Source organism: Numenius arquata, chromosome 14, assembly GCF_964106895.1.
Source record: "Numenius arquata chromosome 14, bNumArq3.hap1.1, whole genome shotgun sequence".
NCBI classification, from domain to species: Eukaryota; Metazoa; Chordata; class Aves; order Charadriiformes; family Scolopacidae; genus Numenius; species Numenius arquata.
Genome location: NC_133589.1, coordinates 3,468,561 through 3,485,757, shown reverse-complemented (window position 1 = coordinate 3,485,757; position 17,197 = coordinate 3,468,561). Strand labels below are relative to the sequence as shown.

The window sequence follows — 17,197 nt, the reverse complement described above, 5'->3', positions numbered from 1 at the left end:
TAACCTAATTTAACATCAATTTCAAAATAGCTTGCCAGAGGAAACTGTATACTAGTTAAATATATATTTTGTCTAGTAGGTACATAGTTTGTTATACAGGACTCCTCACAAATAGTTACAATTCTCTGATAAAGTTCTCAAAATGTGAAAACTGACTAAAAATAACTTTAGATTAATAATTAAAAGTACCAAAAAAAAAAATTACAAGACTACTTTTGATGATACGGATGATTTTTCCCCAGTAGTGTGGCATTCATTTTAAGAATCCAAAGCTGTATTGGATTTTTTATATTTTTAACACTGCCATATGAACTAGTCAATATAGTAAGTCTCTAGTAAACTCTGATCAAACCATCGTCAAAAGATTGGTTCTTCTGTCTTTACAATTTTCTTCAGTTAGACGGAGAGCACTCTCGTCTTCATACTCACTTTATGATGCACTAGTAATAATCTGTAATAGCATTAATAGGATAGTTTCCAGGAAGTAGGCAGTACAGCTACAAGAGTATTTTTGTTGCATAATTCTTTCAACCTACTATTCATAGCTGAGACAGTACTTTAATTTCCCCAAATAGCTGTTCATTAGTACAGAAATACGCTTAATTAAATCTATTTTTCTTCCCTTAAATTGTCATATTGTCAAATCAATACAAAAAGTGAATGAATGAATTATATTTGCAGTATCAATGCAATATTGATACTGTGCAAGCGCCTCACCAGCACTTGCTCACATTATTTTGCCATGAAAGATTTTGCACAGGTTAATTGTTCAGAACTTAATAAACAATTCTGTGGGTGATGCATGCAGAGGAATAGGATTCAAGATGGTCAAATAGCCATCAAGATGCTAAAGAAGACAAATAGCAAAGGATTCTTCTGCCACTCTAATCCCAGAAATCAAATAAAACTCTTCTACCTATCTCCAATCTTATAAACAACACACATCGGAGGGGGTCCAGGAGATGATATTTGGTAAGTAAATACCCTTTTCAAAAAAGTGATGGAATGTGCCATACTTAACTGTCACAACACTAATCCCTGTTTGATGCACACTAACTTGTGGCTTACATGCAAACCCAAAGGTTCGATGTTCATTTTGATACACAGGTTAGACTAACTGGAACCGGAGATGCCGAAGGGTGCAAGAGACCTAACTGCAAAGGCTTCAGGATGACAGCAGAGCTCTCTCCCTCTGGAGTCCCAAGATTGTTGCTCTAAGAAAACCCTCTGCAAGAGCCAGCAGCTTTTAGCAGGTTTTCCTATTGAACTTTTTTCCCCTGTAACTTACAGTCTGTAAGATATGTATTCTATTCTCTGCCCTGATGGACAGTATCAGGAATTTATAGATAAGAACTCAAGAAAGATCCTTCATCTTCCAGTGTGGAAAAAGCCATTTATGCGGTATCTCTGTTGTCTCCCACACAGGACATCCTTTCTGCTAATAAAAGTCCCTGCACTAGCTACAAAAAAAAGCCCTAAACAAACAAACAAACAAAACAAAAAACCCAACCCCAACAAAAAACAAGCCAAGAAAAACATAAACTAAAGGCAGGCAAAAAAAGGAGCCAGGGTAAGGGAAAGCTCTAGGAATATGGGATGCTGGTTTGTATAGGAAGGAGTTTCTACGGAAAGGAGAAAGATGCATAAGGAAATAAGGTTTCTTGAATTCTAGTAGTGACTTTTTGATTTTTAAAATAATGGCAATTAGAGGAAATCCTTTTGCTTAACTTACTTGTATTATTGTTTTGAGTGTAAAACATCTAAAAGCAGGATAAAGCTATTTGAGTTACTGAGAACACATATCTTTCCTTTGGATCTACTGTAAGGAAAGGTCAGAGTTTAGAATAAATACTGCCTTCTTAAGATTGGGGATCTACAGAGCTGGAATAGCCATGTACAGTAAAAATGCAACTCACAATTCAGGATTGCTGTTTCTGTCTAGAATACCTTCATAAGCAGCTACAATTAAGACTTAAGACTTGGAAAAAATACCTAATTTTATTACATAGCTCACATAGAACATTACATATGCTCAAGTGGAAGACTGAAGATTATGGCTGTCTTTTACTATCTTGGTGAGCCACCAAACTGCTCTGTGCACTTTGCTAAGCAACATTAATCAACACGTACTAATTTTTTTTTTGCTTCCTATACACATGAAGATACAGTCTCGTGTCTTCTCTTTTCCTGGTTCAAACAAAATTTCTGTTTAAAAAACCTTTAATGACTTAAAAACCTTTCACGGTTTAAAAACCTTTCACAGTATTGATCTTCTCAACAACCTGACTGTTTATTTTCTTAAGCCTCTTATATAGAGCCAAAATATAACATGAAAAAACCCCAACAACCTACAACCAAAAAACCACCACACAAAACCAAAAACAAAACATGAGATCCTTGGTTTTATTATGAGCTCCTATGAAAACTAGGTATCCTAAAAGACAAGCATTTGCATCATAAAATCCCTTCATTTAAACTGACTTTTTACCTGGAAAGGGTATTCCTTCCATTACCAATCTGAGTGAGTGCATAGACTAATTTTTCAGTTCCTGAAACCTGCTGAAGCACATCCTTTTTCACACACAGAATCCCCCACATTTACTTATGTGCAAAAAAAAAATTGATCAGAGTGACAGTAAGAAGAGGAGAGCAATTTACACACTGACAGTAATGAACTTTGTTGGAATTAATCTGTATAACTTCCATAATACATATCAGTAAACTCTACTGTTTACATTAATTCCTCTACCAAAAAAGTTTCAGAATGGTCCCAATACAACTGAAGCTTTTCAATGCCTAAAGAGAAACTATTAATAATTTTATAATAGCAATACAAATATTGAAAGCTTAGAACCCTTCAAAATATTTTAAAGTAAAAATCACCATGCCAGAGAATGTTTCTAACATGTAAGCTTTACTGAATATAGGCTAAAATTAAAAATCTTTATACTTTCGTACAACACTTATATTAGTAAAACTACATTAGTTATCATGTTCAACCAAGCCATACAACCTTATTAACCTTCCTTTTTATGATATTAGCTTAGATGGTCATTAGTTTCCTCCTACCAAAAGGATTCATTGCAATTAGCCTAATGACTTTTGCAGGTTCTAAATACAGGAGACGTCTACTACTACATGAGGAAATAAAAAGAAAAGACCTTTTTGTGCTATATGAATATGTAATAATGCACTTCATTTTTTTTCCCCACAAATTAAGCACACTTAATAAATGACCAATAGTGATGACAGACCATCCTTTATAAAGGACTCAAAGAGCAAAGGTTTCAAAGAGCTTGAAACCTGTTGCCTTTAGCTGTTTCTTCAAAGATGGTATGTCTGAAAGATCTGAACTCTTTGTTTCTGGCAGAACTGCTGCACACACAGCGATATGAAAAAGCCCCACTAAGTAATTGAATAACCACAAGTGTTTTGACTCTAACATGATTACATTTCACAATGCAGGTTTATGAGATTTGAGATCTCCATTTAAGATCATGCAATTTCATAGTTTCTCTCAGTCAATATACACGGTAAAAAATGAAACTACATTTAGATGGAGTCATAAACACAAATTATGCTTAGAGATCTAAAATTCTGCAATATATGCATTTAAATCACAAAAATTAATTCTATACTGCCCTCCAGTAATTTACAGCATCACACATAATACAAGATACTGACATTAATGTCTCTATTTGAAACAAGAAAGAAATATTCCACCCTGTTGTATGTTTGTATTTGGCTTAAGAAGAGACATAAGGTCACAACATTTTAGATAGTTACTTCAATACCATTGTTTTCACATAGTTTTAGACAACTATGAAAGATTATAAAGGAATATTATGTGTATAACAGCAACAACTATGATCTAAATGTGAAGCTAAAATTCTTAAAATATACTCCAATTCTTCTCTACTATAAAGAAAATAAATAGCCAGATAATTTTGGGGGGGGGAAGAAGGTTTGAAGGGCCTATATAATTAAATATGGATTGACTGCACATAGCAGAATGAGTTTTTTAAGACTCAAACACTGTACAAAGTTTAAACATTTGTCTTAAAATATCATAAGCATTTTTAAAGAAGTTATTATAAATTTATGTGAAATAAGAACAAATAAACCTCACAAGAGGAAGGAGGCAGCCTCCAAAACGAGTGTTTTAAAAACTGAGATGTACTATTTCTGTAGCTTACCCTCATATTTTTTTTCTTTGCTTTATCTCCCCATTGCTTCTGCGAGCAGAATTTAGAGGAGCAGGTAAGGCAACTGAGTAGGGTAGAAGGAATTAAGAGTGGAAATTACTGCTAGAACAATATTTTCCTTCTCCCACTGCACCCTGAGGGTCACAGCTCTGAACGCTGTAAGAGTGCAATTATTTAACTCAATGCCAAATGACACAAAACTTTCTTTCAGATATGTTAAAATAGTCCATTAAAAAATAATTATTGAAAACAGGGCAGAGGCATTAAAATGTAATTTTGGAAAATATAATTATGCAAAGCACTACTATGCCTAATAATAATATGTTAATTTAAAACATCTTTCTATCTAGATGTAATACTTTGTCTACAAAAACCAGGAAAGTAAAAGAACTTCTGATCAGCAACAGCGATAGGACTTCAGAGGGCTTGAAGACACTGAAGGCTTCAAAAATCCCCAAAATATCGATCACTATGGACAGTTCTTCATACATACAGCGCATTCTACTTGTCAGCTTACTACGTGAGCTCTGAACATCTACGGCTTGTGTTTTATTTGCCTTGATAGAGCATCTGACCAAGGATGCACACACACACTTCATTCAGCATGGGGCCACTTTTCCAGAATTTCAAGGCAACTGAGACTGTTGGATGTCTGCAAAAGCAACTGAGAGCTGCAAATATGTATGAAATCGATATTTGCCTTTCACACAGAATATAAGATTTAACTGAATTATGAGAAACCCATACTTGGCAACTCTAGTACTGGTTTTGGGAGCTCTTTCAGTCAAGTCATGTCCTTAGAAAAGCGCTATATCTGGTCTTGTAATAAACCAAACAATAGCAAACATTTTCTTTCCTGGGTTAGATAATATCCACTGTCTTTGTCACATGTTAATAGTTCCAACAGAACTCTTCTGGTAAGCAGATATGGATGCTAATTAAATTCAACTCATGAGTGAGTGACAGCTAGATGCATTGCATGTGCCCAACACCAACAGTCACTAATTGGTTATTAAAAAAACGTACAATATGCCATAATTTACCAAAGCACCTATGCCTAATAACTTCATGCTGCAATGAATTTCAAGTAAACATGAGTAGTTATGCCATTAATTCTAATAAAGTGACAGCTAACTCTTACTCCACTACAGAGAACATTTGCAGACAAGCTGGCTCATCAGTATTTAATATGTCCAGCAGCTCTATAGAAAGATATCTGGAATACTAAGGATTCTTGGAAGAATTGTTCTTATATGTAAGAACATTTGTCCACATATAAGTGTGGAAATCCAAAAATGCTCGGCACTTTAATTTGTATATACAATATGAAATATTGTATATAAACTTTGACCTCATTTGTATTAAACCATCAGGACAGATGTTACATAATAGCACTGATCAGTCTTTAACCTAATAACTCTTTATGACCAGCACGAGCACGGACTGACAGTCTTTTCTTTTGTTTGCCAAGCCAGCAGAGCGATCAGGAGGAGCTCAGTTTTTTGTTGTTACCCAGCTGCACTAGCACGTGAGGACTGAAAACTTCTGGGGATCAGAACACACTCCAGCAGAGAGGTTCTTCCCAAACCGAAGAGTTTACATGGGATTGATGTAACTGAGCCACAGATTAAAATCAGAAGATTAAAAATACTGTCTACTAATTCACCTGCCACCAATTCTAACTGGTAAATCACTTCCCTTTATTACTGTACTTGCCAGTGGGTGAAAGCTTTCGTATTTTGTCATTTGTAAGTATAGAAAAATAATTCCTACTTACTGATCTTTGATTTAATCCTTGATTTATTAACTATCACAATGAAACTAACAATTTAAAGGGCAATAAAAACACAGTCCTACTTAGTGAGAATAGAAACTAGGCCAAACAACATCCTCCCTTTGTTGAGCCCATTTGGACTCAGACATTTAGGGGAAGCCACCACTGTTTGAGGTTGTTATAAAAAGCTCTATCTGCCTACAGTTTTTAGTGCTCTGCTGAGTTTTTAGTTTTGTTTGCCTGTGTTTTAGTTGTGTTTATGTCTCTTCTCACTGACTGCCAACTTATAGAGGAAATTGGCTATAGAAAGGAAATATTAAAACAGATGTATTCAGCTTAATGTCAAATGTATACAATAAATTGAAAGAAGTTTTATATCTATTCAGTCAAAGAGCATTTAGGGTGAAAGCGATACCACGTTTCATGGTGAAAGTTATTTTGCAGGCATCAAGCTCCCATTCTGCATTGTTATAGATGAAAAATTTCCATCTGCCCATGAGATTAGGATGGTCCAAGTGCAGAGCCACCTTTTATTTTCTCATTGGCTGCTCCGTTAATTCCTTTTATAGTGGAGCTCAACAATTTGAAAGCATCAAAAATTTAAGTTTTAGATCTTACCTGGATTTCCGTAACAGAATTAATAAGATTTGCACTCTTCAAATTTTAACTGGCACAACAGTTAACATTGCAGATTTTTATTGACACCAGTATGCCATAAATAGGCCTGTTGAGGTTTAGGATAGCAGAAGACATAGCTATATGCAGTCTACAAAAGCTGAAAATTATACTCATGAGAAACCTGAATGGGATTGACAAGGCATCATTTTAATTATGATACATTTACATAGTGAATGTAACATTGAATTACCCGCACTTAAAACTTTGGAGTTTGACATGACTCTCATTAACTCGGAATTCTCAACTGAAGATTCAGAAAAATATGCATAAATATTTGACCCATTAAGTGCTAATAATAAATCATATATAATGAAAATAATTAAATCTGAGGAAGACTGCTCTCAACACTAGTACAGAGAAACTTGAAATAAACATGTCAGGTATCACATAAATGACTTCAAGATAAGCTTTCAAACCACAGAGGTATGAAATCTAACTTACTGTTATTTGTTGCTACTTCAAACTCGTGGATAAACAGGAGATTTATCCTCAAAGTCACCTGACGTTCTTCTGCTGATGACTCCATTAAACAACAGCATCACCAGCCTATTTTAATTGAATTATAGAATCAATTAACCTATTCTCCTATTCCCATGAACTGAAATGCTTAAAAGTGAAATTTTAGCCTTGTTGTATGGATAACGAGCACCAGCCTGATTAGGCTCTGTGAATAGGAAACACCTTCTCTAAGTCTACAAATTTCAAGAAGTTCTTGTATAAAATATGTATTCTTTTCAAAAGGAAAATAAAACAACCCAAAGACCTCTCAGTAGTTCTTAAAAGCTAAGAATCTTGCACACAGTTCCAAAAGAGAAGATAGCATAGAACTTAAAAAAAATGTTTAAGATAACTAGAAATAATACTATTTTCTTTTTAAAATATGTTATTTTAAAAATTATGGTTGCACATGCCAGTACAGGAAATGAATTTAACAACAATCCACTTATTTTTCTCCATTTATGACACGTCCGATGTTGCTCATGATAAAGAAGTAACTAGTGACAACTGTATGAAAAAAAAAATCTGAAGGTAAATGGAAATTTAGTTGATAGCATTTACCTTAAAATCTGGTGTTTGAAGAGGCACATATTAAAAGGATTTTTAAAAGTAACTTCAGTTACTTCCTCTTCAAAAACAAATCTAACTTCTTCATGGCAATAAAAATAGCAAAATGTGAAACACAGGAGTTACTATTCTTGATCTCTTGCTTCTTAGTCTTATCTAACATATTTGAAAAACAATGCCTGGGATAATCTACCATTAAACAATCTTCCTGATTATCTGTTGTGAACAAGGTCTTCCAGCACAATAAAAGCCCTGCTTCAGATAATACCAGTGTCCTAGAAAAGCTATTCTGTGTCCAGTTAGAGGATAACTAAGGAATCAGTTCTACATTTCACATGTAGAATCAGGGGTTTTAAAGTATTGCCTCAGTCTTTTACTAGCAGTAGGCATTGTTTGTGTTACAACAGCATGTAGGAGCAATAATCAGAGACCAGAAGCGCATTGTGGTAGAGGCTCTATCAATCTGGGACAAAAAGATAAAGCAAATAGAGAACAGTGAGACACGCAGATGGGCACACATGCAAACAATGGGACAGTCTTCATCATGGGACAACAGTATTTCCAGTGCATTATGAGCTGAGCTACTGTAAAAGGATTTTATGCATCATAAAAATAAATAAAAAAAAAAATTAAAAGAGTGCTTGAAGACTTTAAAGAACATATTTGCTTATGGACAAAGAGTTTCTCCTAAACAATGGGGACAGCAGAGAAGAAAGCATAAGGGTGCTATTTTGCAAATGTTACGTTAGCCTGATAGCTTAGAATCTGAGTTTATTCAACCTTTTGACACCAAAGGAAAGAAAATAGTCCCAAACCATCTGCAAGAAGAGTGAGTTGTACCTCTACGTGCACAGATTCAAGAGGACTTAAAATTACACTAATCAGTACACACACTTAGAAATACTGACAGAATTCCCCTAACCTTCTCCCACCCACTTCAATACTACAGCAGTGTGCCACTTGTCACGTGTTCCATAGCACCATACACTTATTTTCCAATCACCTCATACCATTTAGTTATTTCAGAAGTATTTAGTCATGAATGTCCTTTGCCCTTCATGACAGATAAGGAACAAGAAACAAGGGACATTTCCCGATGTGCAAGGAAAATAGCAATGCCTGTGTTGTACTGAGTCTGTATTTAACACAAATGTTGAGTGGGCAAATAGTACCAGTATAACAAAATGCATTTTTTCCTAAATGTCTAAACACTTGAAATATTTGCATTATAGTTCCACTATTTTCTTGGTACCTTCCCTTTAAAGGTAGCATTGCTACTGAGTAGATTTCCTATGGACTCAATGCCAAAAGCACCTATCAAAGCCACAACACTCTCAGCTAATAAATATACAAAGTTAGACAAAGATGAATCTGAGGAGGAAAGCAGTGTCTACCAGATCTTCTGATTCTTTGCGTAGTAATGAGTTACAAACTTCAATTTCAGCCTGCAATCAATATGGGACCATTTTGGCAACACATACTGGAGTTATGTATCATTATTCTCTACTTTCTGGTCCAAGAGGGCTATACCCAACAAATTATTTTTTAGATAACTTGTTAGACCTAGGAGTTTATTAGAAAAATATACGGCTTATGGCTTGAAAGACCATAAAGTGGTTTAAAGAGACCTAAGGGACAATGATTTATCTACCAGAATCAACTTTCTCTTCAGGCTGCTGCAGTAGAGCATGGAAATGTGAAAAACAGGATTAAAGATTCAAGTTATCTGCTTAAAAACCGCAAATGCTTTATCGTCTATCAAAAGTGACACTTCAAAAGTCATCCGGATGGTGTGACATAAGATTGTACAATCCACTTCCACGTTTTGCATAAAGTGCTGTTAAAGAATTCCTTTTATCAGCGTCATTGGAGCTCATACCACCATTTTAACCTGCTGAATCTGCATACTAGGTACAAACATTAAAAAGCAATATCTTTTGTGAAGGTATTTTCAACTTAAGTTACAATGTTTCTTTTTTTAAGAAACAAATATTATTCCCATTATTGGTCTCAAGAACTGAATTATAAGAGGATTAAGAGGAATACTCATGTTACCTAACTTTAGCACTTACTTTACAAGTTTAGAAGACTTTCTTCAGGAACACTCCATCTAACGGAGGGAGAAACTCACCAAAAGGGTCTTTCAGAGGAGAAATTCAAAATTAAGTCTTCTAAACCACCCCTTTAAAGGCACCAACCTTTCAATTTTCCACCCAGGAGTCAGCAGCCTCCACATGTTTGTAAGAATTTCAGCAGTATACATTCCCTGGAGTCCGAAAACTCTCTAACAATTTAACCTTGTCTTAGCGATGGCTGCCAGGGTCATGCCACCCAGCCATGCATCCCATCACCTCTTTTGTATTGTCCCTGATGCAATGGGGACCCCAGTTGTGACCCCAGTTTGAGCTAGTTCAGGGAGCTAAACAGCTGAAAATTAACTTTAAAAATACTTCCCTTAAAAAACGTAGTTCTACATTTTTAATATTAGTAAGAGTACTGTTTTTATTACACCTCAGGGGCATTTCACAGATAAAACATATGATTAGCAACCGACTAGTATATATTCTAGTGGTAGATTTATTATTTTTCATAGCAAGGGCAGAACAACAAATAACTCTTAGTAAACCAAAAATACTTATGCTCAAGATACAGTATACAAATACTGTGTATGTCTAGAAGCCACAAATTTGTATAATGAATAAATCTTACAAAAACAGTCACACATATTTAAAAGTAATTAAGTTAGTATGCACACTAAAATAAAAGGTTCTTCCCTCCTCAGTCATGTAACCCCCTTGAACTTAGACCTGCAAGTGCTACATGAACTAATTCCTATAGAACCTACTGGAAGTTCTAGGGCTGTGACATTTCAAAGATGATGTTCATAAAGGAATCATCAAGTTTTACTTACATGAAAAAAAAATTCATCACATCTATTTAGCACCTATTTATAAGCAATAAACTGAGAAAAGAATACCCTTCCCATAAGAAAGCATGCCAAATACTACATCTCCAATTTAATAAATTTAACTAGGCTACAGGTGAGGCCACTTATCAGAAGAGTCCTAGGGAGTGAAAGTTATGAAATTGACTGAAATAGTATGTAACAAGACCAACATCAGCACAAGCAGAAATAACTCCAGAAACCCCAACTTCTTCGGGAACAGACCTTTCACAGAGTTATATTTTTGTTCTGCATGAGCTATATGGGTGGTGAAGGGTCATCTTTGAGGCACATGGAACAAAGAGGCTTTATTCACTAGAAAATACTCACTCAATAGTCAGAAATAGAAACCAAGTCTCACCAATCACCTGCCCTCCAGCTGTAACAACTGTTAAGTAGTCTAAGCCAATGCCTCTCTATAGCTGCTAACAGTCCTTCCTTTAGTCCACACAGTCTTCTTGTGCTGAATTTAAGATTTGAAGAAAATGAAAGATGGAGCCAAGCACTGACAAGAAAAGAAAATACTGAAAAACTGATCGATGAGCAGTATTCAGTTTTGGTTCTAAGGGAGACGGTAAAATAATATGTATCAATTTAAACTTAATCATAATGCACGTGCATAAAGAATTCAGATTAAAGATGCACAAGCTACCTTAGTTCTGGCATTTTCTAATTTCTGCACAAATCCTATAAAAGTTATTCTAGTTTATATGTTATAACTTCAAGAAAACATGTTTGAAAAGACCAACAAATCATCAATCTGTTTGCTGAAAACTATTTAAATACTTATTATATATGCATATATGCAGAAGGAGGAAGTAACATCTATTTCTGCAATGAACTCAGCATGAACAAGATTTTGCTCCGTGAGGAATCTAATTGCCCACAAATTCATTACAGCAAAAATGTCCAAGTGAACCAAGTAGCTAATTCACTCAGAATGTGACGTTCAGGTAAAGCTGTACACAAAGTTGCTAAATGCATGAAAATCTCCTGTTTGAATCCAGAGCGCGTTCAAGACTTGTAGGTATGTGCTGGCAAGCCAATAAAACAACAACAAAAAACCTCTGAGGCATAACAAAGCCCAACCCCTTCACTTAACAGCTTCCTAAAGATTCCCTTCAAGATTGTTTATTAAAATTTCTATGGTTTGTTTAATCAGTCAGCCGATCTTTAAAATATTAGCCAATATTTGTCTTTGTCATTCAAAATATAGGACCATGCACATAGATGACAGAACCTTCCAGAAGAACCTTTCAAGGAGTACAAGCCACAGACACGGATTCCCTTCCATTCTTCTTAGACACGAAAGTCACACAGCATCGCTCTGAGACTGAACTGCCACCATCTCTCTCTCCACACGCAAGTCATTCCTGGTCTAAGCATCTTCTGGCAATGCATGAAAACAATGTTGGTAACACCTATTACGTATGGTCTTCCTTCACCTCTAATAGTTTCTTGAGAGTGCAGTGTAATAGCACTATCTGAAACACTGTACTTAAGAAGTTAATAGGTATGTATACATATCTCTTTGAACTTGCATTGAGAAGTCTTGAGAATAAGTCATTTCTCAGCTAAAGCTAAGCATATCAACCAAACACAGGTTTACCACAGTAGAGAGAGTTAGAAGTTGCATAATATGGCTACAGAAAAAGCCCACTCTCTACACCTCATTTCTATTTAGACTAGGCTTGTAAATAATTTTTTAATTATTATAATTATATACACAAAGAATTCATGTATTTAAAAACTAGCACATACATAAAATGTTCATCTAAAAAAAGGGAACACAAGAGGTAAATCCAATACAAATTAATGAGTTTCCAGTAAACAGTAACAGAATCTTTTGGAATTAGAAATGCATCATTCCACATTTAATTCAGAATGCTTTTCACTCTCCAATGAGTATCGCCCTCACATTTAACTGTCTCTCTGTCCTTACAACAACTAAATACTCTATGCAAGTCGCTTATCATCTCTCTGCATCTAATGCAGTTTGAAATTTACTTGAAAACACTTAGTACACTTCACAATTTTGTAAGTTACACCAGATCAAATATTTGAATTAAAAAAGTTAGGGCCCAGAAACATTTTCTTCTACCTTCCATGTCAGGGCTTCTGTCAAAGCATAATAGGTATCAATATCATCTTAAATGCACATTCAGGTACATGTAGAATTCTGAATTACAGATTTGATCAAGTAGCATAAAAAGATTAAGCTTCCATTGCTGTAAAGCTAAGAAAAATCAGACAAGCTTCTCTTCCTTAATATTTCAAGATACCCATCTCCTGTTGGAGAAGCTTAAAGCTTTGCGCTGCTTTTATCTATTTTAAAATCATTCTGAACAACAGCCATCAATCTGAAGAAGCATATTTTCTAAGTATTCTTTCACTCTTCAACAAAAGAAAGATATTGGGAAGGTACTTAAATCCATTAAGATGCACATAGAGTAGCCTCTAGCAACTTCTAACCTATTTAAATAAGCAGGATTTTTCGATTTCCATACAAATATTCTAGTATTTTAGTAAATATTTTGTACCTCAGTAGGCATCAGTGTTTGTTAATCTCATACATAACTAATAAATTCCAACCCTGCAACAAGCTGCATTTTCAACAGGACTATGCCCAGGCACGCTAGACCACTGAGCTAGAGGTCACTGCAGGATAACGTTCTCCTAAGCGCAATAGTTAGTTACTGTGTCGAAATGACTTCTACCATCACCTTGCAAATTCTAATTTGATAATTATAGTGATTATCAATTAGCATCTCATGACTATTTGATGACACGCAATGACTTGAGGCTAACTAGCACCTACTACTCAAATTTAACAAAAATGCCATGAAAAGAGGCATCATGGCAGAGGCCAGCGGGCATGAAGAACTGAGTAAACAAAGAAATGCAACAGTTTTCAGACTCTTACAGGTTAATTTTTCTGACAAGCCGCCCATTCACAGATGGACCAGTGTAGCAAGCCGGGTGAGACACACACATAGTCTGAAGGAAGTCCCTGCAGATCTGCAGCCATGAGAGAAGCGGTGGTAGCGCCCCAGGCTGTGTTCGTGGGACAGGCCACAGCCTCAGTCATCTGTACATTTCTTCCACCCAGAAAATCACTCCCATCACGAGAAGGTCTGCGCTAACAAGACTAAGGTTCGAAGAGAATGCTTTATTATTCAGTACAATAAACCACTGTATGTTTCGTAATAATTAAATTCACTTTGAAAAGGCAAAAGAAATCAAATAAATCGTTATATCTAATTATGTAACAACTTCCAGAAGACAGAAAAGCTGACGAGCTAAGTACAAAATGAATTTACAAGTGGTTTTATCTACAGTTTGCCTCCAGATCTGCTTTTACATGGATGATCATTCAAGTCTAGAGAATACTCAACCAACCTGTTGCAGTTGAAAACATTTTCTTCCATTCACCTTACAATATAAGATAAATAATCTCAATGACTTTATCTACTCTGTTTCCTGTGAAATAAGAATGTGCATTTCAGTATGCGTGAAATAATTCTTATTTCTTTAATGCTGAAATAGTTATTATAGAAGCATTAGCTGGTTATAGCATAAGATTATGATTCATTCAAAATAGCCATGGCCCATATATTTAGAATGTTCATTTTTTTATCACATAAAAAGATTGGAGTCATGTAATTCTCTCATGCATATGACCACATCATCCCATTAAAAACTTTCTGTGGCTGTAGCAGAATTTCCATTTTCATGAAGAACTTTTATAAAAATTGTCATCTTCTCTCTAAAGTAAATTTTTGCATAAAAATGATGAATGTATTAGAATCCATTAGAATTCAGAGTGCAAAAAGAACTGTAAGTTTTAAATTAATACAAATTTTGTGAAAAACCTAATAGAAGCACTCCGCATTAAGACCTCCATAGTGGTTTATGTGTCAAAGAATTTTTAGAGGACTAACTGTAATTTGTATTTTCTGTATTATATAAAAATAAACATGTATTTTGGTTTTGCATTATATAATTATATTTCATTGCTTAATGTCTTCTACACCCCTTACCTTCATCTGCACCAATAGTTCTCAGAAACAATGTATCTTATTCTCTTTGCTTCCCCTCCCCCTCTTAAATACTGACGGGTAAAACTAACTTGGTGTTAGCACTTTTCTTTAGGATAGTTTGTAAACACTACATAACTCCCTGAGAAATATATAACCTGAAACTGATACTACTGCGAGTGTTTAGTAATCTCAAATATGCTATCAAAAAATTCTTCTGTACTACTTGCTAAACAAAAGTTTCAATTCACTTTATAATCCAATAAAAAGGCTAATTTGCTATCAAACCACAGAAACGTGTTTTACATGGCATCTAAATTGATTCCTGAATCACTGGCACTTAAAATTGCCTTATAAGAAAAATTTTTGCATTTTTAATGTAAATAGCAAGAATCATCAGCATTTATCTTCCAAAATGAAGCATCATGTTGGCATCTATCAACAACTTCCAAAAGAAAAAGGAAAGTGACGTGAATTTTGATTTGCAGAGAGAATGATTTCAGGTATGTCTTGTTTCAGAACAACAATACCCTGTTAGGGCTTGCAGGCCTCAGCGTAAGTAGTTTGGGAATAGCAGTGACAGCATAAACAAAGCACTGGAAAAGCTTTATGAGGGTGGAGTCTATTATTAAACACTGGATTAAAACTATTCCGTATCCTGCGGCTCCAAACTTTCCGAGGATGCACTAGTAAACCCTGAGCAGACAAACTACAGCAGAGTTGGCTTGTGACCCCTCTTCCTCAACACACAAGCCCATCCAGTTATTAAAACTGAATGCACCGTTGTTCCCTATGAAATACTGGAAAACAAAGAACTAAAACACAAAGACCATTCCCCTTCACAGCGTATTAACTTCCGTTTTTAATAAGTAACTCATCGTCCCACTCGATACAGTTCTGCATTGTCCAACACATACCACTTCAGTCAGACAATGCACACAGCAATAAAACTCAACCCAGCAAAGAAAAGTGAAAGCTGCGTTTGTTCAGCATGTTATTTGGCGCAGCCAACTGTAATGCTTCTGCCTGCCATTTATTGCTTACTCTGTCAAAGGATTATTAAGAATTAGGCTACATTTGGCAATTTTTTTGAGAAGTGAATTTACATGCAAAGTGACTGACACTTGATATTTAAAGTCTATTGGTCGACTCTGACCCTTCGTTTACAAGTGACTCATTTGACTGCAAGGATCTCTGATGTGGAAATGCTCAGATAGGAATCAATTGCAGTTTTTGTCTCGGGTAAATGTTCCTTGGCAATCCAAAAGAAACGAACAATGCTCCAACCGAGGTTCACATAGAATAGTACTCGTATGTTTAAAGAATTCCTTTTACATGCCTGATTTACTTCTAGTCGGCGGATTTATGACTCCCCTTCTCCTAATAACTTATCTCAGCGCACAGTGTTTTTAAGCGCACACACACACACAACCAGCTGTTAACTCTTTTGCTGCCGAAAAGAACAGAAATGTACGGACGTATGTAAGTAAATAATAATTAAAAAAAGCAGGTTTGGTACCGATAGGGCTTTCGATTCTCTGTGGGAGGTGGGGGTAGGGGGAGGATAGGATGAGAAAGGGAAAAAAACATGTAAGTACAGTTTGCAAATCCCTGTTCCATAAAGAAGCGATTGTGTGTAAGAAACGACCGTTCCTACATGAAATCAGCTCAGTGCCAATTTTGCAGTTCACCTCTGGTAAGGATAAAGTAAAAAGGGTTTCTCTGCACCCGAGCGAGATTCCCTTCCTCTCAGAAGGCACATGCAGCATTTCTATAAACAAAAATGTCTCTAGCCCTACCTTGTGCCAGTGCTTGCAACATGTGGAGCTGAAGCAACAGAAACGCCCACCATCCCCGACAGAAGATGAAACAGAAGTTCAACTTTATCATCATTCCGCCTCGCCTGCTATTCCTTCGGGCGATAATTTCGCGATCCACCTTTCTTTCAACGGTTATTGCCTCACTGATCCCCATCCGATCCGGCTGCCTGCCACTCCTGACAGCGCTTTGGTCATTGCTCATTCCGCACCCCGAGGCCGGGATCTCTTTGGTGGGCTGGGAACATCGCCCGCTGCCTTTGCCCCGGAGTTTGGGGGGACCTGAAGCCCCCACTTGCAAGGAACGGCGGACTCTTTGATTTGTGCTCACTTTGCATGCAACCCGAAAGCAGCGCTCCGTGTGCCTCCCGGTATGATAATCGCCACCTAAGTCAATGTTTCTTGTGGAGGTATTGATTGCACCAAAACAACCAGTCAGAAATGTGAAACACATGTTTCTCTGCACTGTCACATCCAATGCCTTCGGCGGGGGGGGGGGTGGGGGGGAAGTTTATCGGCGTCAGTATTTCAGTAAATCCGGATCCTTCAGCACATCGCTAACAGAAACAGAAAAAGACTGATCCATCTTAGCCACCAGCAGACAATCCAAAGAGTACCTTTCATACCGCAACGATGATGGAAACTGTTACCCCTCTGATTTTTATGAAGCGTGGTGA

At 36.1% G+C, this 17,197-nt stretch overlaps 1 protein-coding gene across 1 annotated transcript in view; it reads right to left on the bottom strand.

Moving 5' to 3' along the window:
- SDK1 (sidekick cell adhesion molecule 1) overlaps positions 1-16,974 on the bottom strand; it is a 403,349-nt gene extending 386,375 nt beyond the window's left edge. The window contains exon 1 of the mRNA XM_074158262.1: positions 16,503-16,974. Coding sequence (XP_074014363.1) covers positions 16,503-16,974 — 472 coding nt within the window. The remainder of the gene's footprint in view (positions 1-16,502) is intronic.
- Positions 16,975-17,197: the final 223 nt, after the last annotated feature.